The 10,875-nt window shown below is 46.6% G+C and overlaps 1 protein-coding gene across 1 annotated transcript; it reads left to right on the top strand.

Moving 5' to 3' along the window:
* Nucleotides 1–2,812: 2,812 nt before the first annotated feature.
* TIMM17A (translocase of inner mitochondrial membrane 17 homolog A (yeast)) lies at nt 2,813–9,146 on the top strand. The gene is made up of 5 exons (XM_009881304.1): nt 2,813–2,908; nt 4,692–4,755; nt 6,876–7,004; nt 7,393–7,503; nt 8,825–9,146. The coding sequence occupies exons 1-5, from the start codon at nt 2,849–2,851 to the stop codon at nt 8,893–8,895; spliced, it is 435 nt and encodes a 144-aa protein (XP_009879606.1). The 5' UTR covers nt 2,813–2,848; the 3' UTR covers nt 8,896–9,146.
* Nucleotides 9,147–10,875: the final 1,729 nt, after the last annotated feature.

Below are 10,875 nucleotides of genomic sequence, written 5' to 3' on the forward strand. Positions count from 1 at the left end.
GGACGATTCACTCTCCAGTGGATGGCTCACGGGCAGTCAGAGCTGGTGTGGTACCCACTGGCGTTCCTTGCTCCGCTGGCCCTGCCACCATCTTCTCTTTTATTGAGCCAAACAGTGCTGTGAGCCGCCGCAGCTCCCTCTGCATGTGTGTCTGAGGTGTGGGGTGTCCTCCACCTCTCCAGTCAGCAGAGCCGGTATGTGGCTGCCCCAGGCCCAGGCATAAGTGAAGGTCTGACCTCTGTTCTCCTCATCTCTAAGTGATCTCGGTTGCCGTCGGGAGCAGGAATCTGACCTTATCTTGCGTGTAGCAGCGAGCACATCATTTCCCTACTGTGAGGGCTCCCCTTAAAGTCAAGGAAACAATTAACAGTAACATTAAGCTTGTAGATAAGTGCCAAATTAATAATGGAATAATATTCTCGTCCGATTCTTTCCTCTACTGAGGTCAAGTCCTGCCAGGGACTGCGGGGTGTTTTGTGTCAGTTTTCAGATGCACACAGCGCCTATCCAGGAGTTCAAAGGAGCTGACATACGAAATGGCTGTGCTGGTATCAAAGACCTTTTCTCATTTAAAAGCTGCTCCTGTGGAGGCTTGGAGCGTAGTTTAAAAGGAAAATTAAGAACCCCAAAGGTAACAGCTAATGAGCTTGACGTCTGAAGTAGGGTTAAAGATGGAAAAAATCAAGGAAAGCATTCCATGATTGGGGTCTAATTAACAAAGCTTCTGTAAAGAACACTCGCGATTTGCTAAATTGGAATTCTTTGACCTTGTGGGCAAAGGAAGACCACTTTACATAATCTATTTAGATTTCCAGAAAGCCTTTTAACAAGATCACTGTTAGCAAGCTAACGAAAGAAGAGAGTTGGGATGAGATGTTTTATTCATAACAGAGTAGATCAAAATCTGGACAGAAGATGTGGAAAAAGAACAAAACAACAAAAAAGCCCTGAGAAGAAAGACTTAGTTGCTTTTCATCTCGTCATCTCTGACAACAGTGTGCCTGTAACCTTTTTCTGATCATTAAATGCAGGAAATAGGGGAAGGAAAATAAAATGTTCAGTGTGGCTAAATTATTTAATTTAGTCAAAGCTAGAGGGGATTTGTAAGGAATACGAGATGAAAGCGTGTTACAGGCAGGGCAATAAAAAAGAAGGGTGGTGTGTGGTGGGATAATGTACGATCCTTCCACTGGTTTCTGAATCAGTGTGGGTTTGGGACCTGGATGTCGCTGTCACTGAGGACATCAGGGATGACATTTGGGTGGGGTTCTGGTGCGTTTGGAACAACCAAGCGATGCCAGGATGGAAAAGCAGAGCAAGCAAACAACGCCACGTGTGCAAACAAGCAATTTACCTTCGTTTAGAAGGCGCACAGAGCTGGCTACGCACTCTCATTAAAGCGACTGCGGAGGTAGGGAGGGATTCAGAAGTAGGTCATGAAAGTGAGGAGCCTGGGAGAACATGTAGGAGGAGGGACTGCGAGTTTTTTGGATTTTTTTTGCAGGAATAAAAAAAAATCCTCATGACAAAATGTGCAGTACAGCGAGGGGTCTGGGGAAAAGAGATGTTGTTTGTCACTCCTTAACAGCAGAAGAGCATTAACCTATTCTGTGAAGTAGAAAAGTGGATTCAAAACAGATCGATGAAGATGGACTCTCACATGCAGGAGCTTGGTGCTGTAGGGAGTCCTCATGAACAGAAACATGAAGTTCAGAGTGCAATCGGAAATGCACATCGGTGCTGGTGTCTGTGATTCGCTAACGTCAACACTGAGCTTGCCATAGTGTCCGGTCCTGTGACCCTGCATGTTGTTGTAGCCTGATTTTTGCTAAGTTTTCTGATTATTGACAGTGCAGGAGTTACAGTCATGTAAGTGCTTGGCTTCTGCTGTGAGATTTTGATATCAAATGAAAGAAACACAATAACTTTGTTATTTTATGCTTCGAAATTACCAGCAGTGGCAACAGAGGTTAATAGCGGGTCAGTGCTCACCTAGTTTAGGAGCTCAGTTTAGTGGCAGAGCGTTACAAGGCTCTAGTGCTTGTCAGTGGTTTTGAAGGGTGTTTTGAACCCCAAATTAAAGCTCATCTCACTGGTGTTGAAAGCGTTTGCTGCGAGGAAGGCGCTCTTTCTGCTGCAAAGCTTTTGCTCGCTGGTCGGAAACATTTGATGCTCTGTGTTGTTGGAGGCAGCAATTGTGGCCTCCTGGACCTCTGACTGGGTCTGTGTTCAGTTTGAATGAACTTCAGAGATCCAGGATGCATCAGGAAAAACATTTTCAGTTTAACAACAGATGACTTTGAAGACTCATTTAAATAACCAGAACTAATGAAAAGCATGAGTAATTCAGGAAAGCGGTGTTTTGTGCCAGCTGTGAACTGACTCTCATTGCATTTGCCACCTAAGTTTTCTGTAGGTCAAGATGGAAATGAGAACAATAAATTTAAAGCTATTTACACTCCGTCAGTAGGGCAGAGCTGGAATTCTGCACAAATTTTCCATGACGGAAATACGTCTTTCTGCCTTGTGTGAGAAGTTCAGGCAATTCTTCTTGTACGTTTGATGCTTACCATTCCAGGGAGACAAGTTGGTAGACTCTGGGCAAACCTTGAGTTTGTTTTGCTGGGATATTACCTGTCCCTGTGTTTTGTTGATGTCTGCTCGGCAAGCTGGATGTGAGCTAGGACAGCTGGCAGGCTCGATTTTCACTCCAGTTACACCCAACGCATGAGTGGTGGATCTGTTACAGTTACTGGTATGGTTTGACATGATGGAATTTAGTATTTTCATCTTTATTTTTCCTTATAGTCCCTGGAGGATAGTAGATGACTGCGGAGGTGCTTTCACGATGGGAGCGATAGGAGGTGGCATTTTCCAAGCTATCAAGGGGTTCAGAAATTCCCCAGTGGTGAGTAAAATCATTTGAGAGTGCATTCAGAGCTCGGTCCTGCTTTCTCTGTCCGTCAACAGTGAATCCAACCAGCTGAAGGTAAAAGAGAAGAAGTCCCTGTGTGGTGAGTGGGACTGATTAATGGCCTGCATGTCATTAATCCAAACCAGGAGGGTACATCTGGTGGCCGGCTCAGGATCCAGATGGCTCCTTCGTCTTTCTGGGTGAAAGTTGTGCTTTCCCCGTTGGATCGGATGGCAGCAGTGGGACGCCGGCAGCCAGCTGCCCTCCCTGGCTGAGAGACATCTCCCTCAGGAGGGGGAATATGTCCGTCTGGCTGAGCTTCTGCCCTTGGTTCTGTCTGCACGTAAAGATGTGAAACCTGGGCTGTACTTCCTCCTCTGGCCCACCCTCTCCCTTCCTTTTAAGACATGGAAAGTCTCAAAGGAAGAATCTTTTTCTCTTTCAGATTTATATTGGAGGATATTATTTTCTTCAATTAAACTCTTATGTAATTATTAACATTTTTTATTAACTGTATTTTTTTTTGGTAGTCGGGTTTTGTTTAAATGCAGAAGTGTGCGTAAATGTGAAAGTTGAAGTTGAGCTGATGCAAGTCAGTTTTCACTTTCAGGATTTCTGCTGCAAAATTTTGACTGTAAACCTGTTGTAGAGACATTGATAAAATAAGATCCAATTTCTACTTGAACATTTGTTTAAGATGTTGCTCTGGGTTCATATAAAAGGTTTTTTTGTCGAGTGTTTTTTGGTGTTACTATGTGGCACTTAATAAGCCATCGGTTTGAGGTAAGTTTTGTAAATAAATAACTGTATCCAAACTAGTCAGATCCTGCAGATGCTTAACTTGAAAAGGATTATATGCTTAACTACATTCTTAATTTTGGTTGAGACTTATTAAATAAACCTGTCCACACTTCTGAGTGCTTGTATCAAAAATAAAACTTGGGTGTATGTTCTTTAAATCTTCTTAAAGTGTAGGAAAATACCTAGTCATAATTCTGTGGGGTCCTGGGTGACGTGTTTCGTGTTAGACTGTGGAAAGCTCAGCACCACGTGTAGAAGCTGAGCTGCTTGCTTCTCTCAGCTGCTGAGACTGGGCTGACGAGACAAGGACTAAATACTCCACCTGACCAGCAGGAATGAATAAATTTGGGACAACTAGTGACATTGCAGCTGCCAGCCGAGCACAGTGCTCCTGGTATGTGGGCATATGTGATAGGGTTGACGTGGTTGTACTAAAATAGATAAAATACTGGTGGAAATGTAATATAACAGCATGCAGTTTTCCTCTGACGCAGCCCCGGGGCACTCTTGTCTGGGTGGATTTCCCTCTTCTCCATGGACAAAATCTCCTCCCTGCAGTTACCTGCACCTCGTGCTGCCGTTTGCTCTGCTGGTGTCTTGTGCAAACTGCGTGAAGCGACCGGGCATCAGATAGGAGCAGAGAAATGATACACCTGAAAAAAAGATTATGGTTATCTTGCTAAAAGTGTTTCTTTAAATGTCTCATTCAGTCCCCGCTAGGCCACTCAAACAAACTTTGACCTCAAATTGTTTAATGCTTGGTGGCTGTAATTAATTTCTGTGGTGGACAGGTACATGATAAGGGAGAGGTAAATACTTAAGTATCTGTAAAATGCAGTTTCTGTCAGCTCCTGATCACGGCTGTTGAGGGTGCTTAGAAATACGTCAGGCCCGTGGCAAGTTTTTGCTATATACAGTCAGATTGGCTGTGAGACTTTGTACTTTTATTTTAACTGGCATTCCTCTTTTATTGTAGGGTGTAAACCACCGGCTGCGGGGAAGTTTGACAGCTATCAAAACAAGAGCTCCACAACTGGGAGGTAATTAATTTTGTATTGTTGTTGCAGTCAGTTGACTGTTGGTAGATAACACAGTTTGGGAATATAACGTGGTGCAAGAGCTGTGGGCCAGCTGGGCTTCAGCGGGGTTTGTTACTCCAAGCAATGAGTAAATACGGTTCTGACACATCCAGGATTAGTTTAGGTGTGGAGGAAACATGCCTGTGTTCATGGTATGATAAGGCAGGGTTAATGGACAGTGGGGTGGAGTGCACCCTCAGCCAGCTTGCTGACGACACCAAGCTGTGTGGAGCGGTCCACACGCTGGAGGGGCGGGATGCCATCCAGAGGGACCTGGACAGGCTGGAGAGGTGGCCTGTGCAAACCTCATGAAGTTCACACAGGCCCAGTGCAAGGTCCTGCACGTGGGTCGGGGCAATCCCAAGCACAAATCCAGGCTGGGTGCAGAATGGCTGGAGAGCAGCCCTGAGGAGGACTTGGGGGTGTTGGTGGATGAGAAGCTCAACACCAGCCAGCAGTGTGTGCTGGCAGCCCAGAAAGCCAACCCATCCTGGGCTGCATCCCCAGCAGCCTGGCCAGCAGGGCGAGGGGGGGACTGTGCCCCTCTGCTGCGCTCTGCTCTGGGGAGACCCCCCTGCAGTGCTGCCTCCAGCTCGGGAGAGTTGGGGGGGTTCAGCCTGGAGAAGAGAAGGCAAAAAAGGGGAGACCTCAGAGCCCCTTCCAGTGCCTAAAGGGGCTCCAGGAGAGCTGGGGAGGGACTCTGGGTCAGGGAGGGGAGCCGTGGGATGAGTGGGAATGGTTTTAAACTGGAAGAGGGGAGATTGAGATGAGATCTGAGGAAGAAATTGTTGACTGTGCGGGTGGTGAGCCCCTGGGGCAGGTTGCCCCAAGAAGCTGTGGCTGCCCCATCCCTGGAGGTGTTCAAGGCCAGGTTGGACGGGGCTTGGAGCAACCTGGGCTGGCGGGAGGTGTCCCTGCCCAGGGCAGGGGGTGGACTAGATGGTCTTTGAGGTCCCTTCTAACCTAAACCATAATTCTATGATATTTTAACCAGCTCATTGCAGAGCTGCCTGGGAGCCTGTGCATTGTGCGCAAGGTTTTAAAATAAACAACATTATCTCATTAAAAGAAATGATGAAACTTGGAGAAACTATGAGGTGGATGCGTGAGTCTGGGTAGGATTTCGGACTGTTCCCCTCGGGTCAGCTCAGTAAATTTGAGTCATTTTTGTCAAGTGAATTTTGTGCATAACAGTCTAAAAATCCCAAAGCTGCAGCTTAAGTCAAAATGTCATCGTGACCTGTTAAAGGTCACGCTGTGGTCACGCACTGCGCTGTGCTGTTCTGCCGTTCTGCCGGGCAAATTGAATGAATACATTACAGAAGGAGAAGATGGGAGAGTGGTGCTGAGCAGGGAAACGTTGGCTGCAGCAGAACTACTTAAAGAAGTGGAGGGCCAGAAGCTGAAAAGGCTTTATGGCTGCAGCAGTGGTGACTGTGCACAGAGAGAGGCTCCTGGATTGTAGCTGCTGTTAAGCTGGTATAAGGCATTAAGACACCTCGAATTAAGGAGGGCTGAACTTACTCTAAATAGTAGTTTTCCCCAAATGAGCCTGGAGATCAATATTTCTTTTCATTTTTATAAACACATTGTTGTTAAAAGACTTTAGAATTTGCATTCTGAAAACTGTCACAGTCTCTTTTCATCTGCCGTCCACCACCAACCAGTGCCGATCTTCTGAGGTGCCGGGAGCAGGATTAGGATAAGGCGCAAAATTACTCTGCGGCATTCTCTATGAGGAAATATGTTTAAAAAGTGAAAAATATGAAAGTTCCTTGAGCTAATGTGGCTTGATTCGAATGGAAGTTTCATTATAATCACTGCTTGATAAGCTTCCTGTCATTAAATATAAACCAGTGAGATTATATATAAAATGTGTGTGTGTAACACGTGTGTCACGAGGCAAGTTGAGAATGTTTCTCAGTGTTGATTTTAACCTGTGTGTGGTTCTTTGTGAGTCTGAATGTTCTTCCATGTCTGAAAGGCAGCACGCTCACGCTATTCCATCGCCTGTTTGAGTGGGTGCAGCGTGGCTGGCTTGGCTGCTTTCTCCGAACTGGTCTTTGTTTATCCGTTAACAGGTAGCTTTGCTGTTTGGGGAGGCCTCTTCTCCATGATTGACTGCAGTATGGTCAGAATGAGAGGGAAAGAAGATCCGTGGAATTCGATCACAAGCGGAGCCCTCACTGGAGCCATATTGGCCGCCAGAAGTAAGAAACTGAGCACTGGGGAGGACATTAATTGAAAAACTGCTGTATTCTAAATGTCCAGGACTCATCGTTACAGGGCAGCAACAGTGTGCGATACCCAAATTGGAATTTACTTTCTCAGGGAAATTGAAAGATAATCTGAAACTTTTGTCCTGCGCTTTTAAAAGTAATAATTACGTGAGACATTACCGGTGTTCCTTTGTTTCCTTGAGGAAGAGGGGGGCAGTTGCCCAGTAATTATCCTTTTATAGGTGATGCTAATGAGGCTTAATGGATGTGAAATTGCTGGTTCTGAGTCTGCTTATAGGAGAGATTATAACAAAAGAGAGCTATAATATGTGAAGTAATGCACTGAAGAAGTCAAAAGTTTTGTGCTTCTTATTTTGAGATGGACCTGTTGCCATGGTGGGATCTGCTGCGATGGGAGGAATTCTCCTCGCTTTAATTGAAGGAGCTGGTATTCTGTTAACAAGATTTGCCTCCACGCAGTTTCCAAACGGTAAGGAGCCGTCAGGCTGTGGTATCGCAAGGCTTTTGTAGCGCAGCCCTTCCCCACGTCCCCCTTCCACTTATCAGCCTTATGGCAGAGTACCTCTGCTCTGCCGGCCACCGGCTTCGAAGGCTGCGGAAAGCCACGGAGGAGCCGCGCGTTGCTGATGAGACAAGAGTATCATCAGCTCGTCCCCTCTGGGCGACTGGAGGTTGCGGGGCTGAAAGCAGGGATGTCCCTGCTGTCCTGCCCTGTCCCCTGGTGCAGCCACACAACCCGTCAGGCGGTGGCAGGGGTATTTTACGCGGTGGTGGGGTGACACTGGCAGGTCTGAGGGAACAGCGAGCAGCCAGTTGTGGGCGAGAGGGATGGTTCTGGCAGTTCAGCTGCCTGCTGAAGCGCAGGCAGCCCTGGTTTAAATGGTGTGGTGGAGGTCAGCGGGCAGATACAGATGAAAGATTCCAAAGAGGGGAGGTGGCGGTGGCAGTGGTTTTTTTTCCTAAACTGCTCCAAAAACTAGATCCCTTTTGGTTTTTTCTAAGTAAAATGCAAGCTGAGGTGGCAGTTAGCTGGGTCGGTAACCCTTTGTGTTAATGCTTGCTTGTGCAAAATACTTAACACCTCTGTTGCCCCACCTTATTTTGGGAGGAGTACCAAGAAAACCACTAGTGTCGAAAGGATCAGTAGCAAGCCACAAATTCCTGAGAGGCTTCCTCTCTCAGGTTTGTTCACTGATGTTCTTTGTTCAATTTAAATTATAAGAATTTCTGTTCTTAATACAAAGACATTTTAAGCTTAATCTGCTTTAGAGAAAGGGTATCATTTGTCTGTTACAATTTATTCTCTCTAAAATTGGCATACAGTAAACGTATTGCTTCCCTCCAGCAGAACGTCAGCAAGAGGAGTCGGGAAGCTGACTCCACAATGATTTGTTCCGTTTCACTGGCTTGCTTTATTGTCGGGCAAGTTACGGTGGGTAAACCTTTACAGGGTGGCTAAGTTCAACCGCAGGGCAATAAGGCATAGGTTTCCAGCTCCTTTAGGTGGCTGCAAATGTTTCTCTCTCGCTGCTCTGATTCGTTTCCCCATTAATAAAGGAGATAAAAACACGCTCCTTATTGAACTGAGGCTCTCATTGATGCGTAAAGCCCTTAAACTTCTTTCAGTGACAAAAAATCAGATGTAAAGTCTTGTTAGTGGCTTCATTACTTTTAGAGGGGATTTATATTAAAAATGCTGTGAATGTGTTTCATGCTGGGAGTAGGAAGAATCTCTTGCCTTTTGGTATTTTATTATTTGCCTTTTTTTTTTTCTCTTGCCTCATCCGCAGGCCCTCAGTTTTCGGATGACCCCTCCCAGCTGCAGCCCTCTCCGTTTGGCGACTACAGACAGTACCAGTGATTATCCTCGTTCTCCTGGGTCGCGTTGTACCTGAGCTGTAATTTGAAAGGCTGGAGGACCAAGATGCGGTATGTCTTTACACCAGTGATAGTCTCTTACACAAACCATGCCGAGAGGACCTTCAGCACTTTTCAGTGTAAAGCTGCACAGGAGAACTTCTAGAAGATGACAAATCTATTTATTCGTGATAGATTCCATTGCTGTAATGTTAATACATGTCTGATAGAATACACGGAGATTTAAGACAAGGACCAAATGGAGTCTTGTCATCCTTTGGACATGGACTGAAGTGAAAGTCTTTGGAGCCTTCTCTGGGATGTGGCGTTGAAGGTGAACGCAACTGGAATTTAGCCTCTTCCCCGTCGGATTTAGGTTGCTACACATATTGCAGCTTCAGGAAAATAATTAATCTACCTGCAGTTTTACATTCCTAAAGTGAATATTATTGGGAGAATGTGCAAGCCAGTGAAAATTACTTCCAGCAATACATATTGCACTGCTGTTCTTTGTTTGCTACGCTACCGCCACGCAGCCCAAGTTCTTTGGTTAAAGCAGAACGTGCCTTTTGTGGATCCGCAGGCTGCAGCGTTCCTCTGCATGCCCCTACACCCGCAAGGCGCTGAGCCCCCTTTAGCAAGAGGTGGCAGCAAACTAAACTCTTCACCTCTGCGGCTGCTCGCTGTGGCTTTGGCAGCGGGCTCGGAAGGGAACACTGCAGACAGCGTCCCTCTCCCAGAGCCACAGAGAGACGTGTGTAGGAGCCCCCAACAGAAAGCACCTGGGGCTGGAGGGTGAAGCACGTTGCATCTGCCGCCAGTGCCGCCTCTTGTCTTTTCACCTCGGATCCAGTCCTGAGCACGATTAAAACATCTGCTCCGTGGTTTCGTTCTTAAACTCCAGGTGTGGAGGCACGTTCCCTCTTGCCAGCAGTTAAAAAAATCACATCCAGTGAGGTTTTCTGTTGTTAATAGTAGTTTATACTATTGCGTGCTGGCAGTTCCTGATAGAATATCCATATTCATAAAGATTTGAGTAATATTGAGCCATGTTATGGCTTTTCCTCTGCCTGGGAAGGAGCTTGATCTCTGCCCTCTGTCAGGAAACGGTCAGAGCCCTATGGTAGGAGGAGACAACACAGAAGCGGTGACAGTAGTGGTTGACAGAGGGGTGAATTAGGATTGTCCGAAGCGTGCATGCATGCGCAGGATCCTGACTACCTCCTATGTCCTGTCATCCTGGAAAAGTGGCATTTTCTATTTTCCACCCCCCTGGCTGTCCTAGAACCTCTCCTGGACTGCTGGCACTTGTGTCTCTGGTACCTGGCTGGTTCACGTAGTTGCTGCTGGTGTGTCATTTTCAAAAACCTTAAGCATAAAAGCGCTCTGTGTGTGTGTGTGTGCGTGTGAAGGCTCGTCATCCTTTGCTGCTTACCTGGCTCCTTGGGCAAATTTTAAAGACAGTTTTCTTGATTTGTGTCACTCAGACGGTGCTCTCTGCTGTTCTGTTCAATGACTTGGCGTTGTTGAACTGCATGAGGTTGGCTTGGGCCCACCTCTCCAGCCTGTCCAGGTCCCTCTGGATGGCATCCTTCCCCTCCAGCGTGTCCACCTCGCCAAACAGCTTGGTATCGTCGGCAAACTTGCTGAGGGTGCACTCGACCCCACTGTCCATGTCTGCGACAAAAATGTTGAATAGTAACAGGTCCCAGTACCAACCCTTGAGGAACGCCACTCGTCACTACTCTCCACTTGGACATTGAGCCATTGACTGCAACTCTTTGAGTGCGACTGTCCAGCCAGTTCTTCATCCGCCGAGTGGTCCATTTGTCGAATCCATGTCTCTTCAATTTAGAGATCAGGATATCGTGTGGGACAGTGTGAAACGCTTTGCACAAGTCCAGGTAGATGACATCTGTTGATCTTCCCTTGTCCACTGCTGCTGTAACCCCTTCATAGAAGGCCACCAAATTTGTCAGGCAAG

Source organism: Charadrius vociferus, unplaced genomic scaffold (assembly GCF_000708025.1).
Source record: "Charadrius vociferus isolate BGI_N301 unplaced genomic scaffold, ASM70802v2 scaffold333, whole genome shotgun sequence".
Taxonomy (NCBI): domain Eukaryota; kingdom Metazoa; phylum Chordata; class Aves; order Charadriiformes; family Charadriidae; genus Charadrius; species Charadrius vociferus.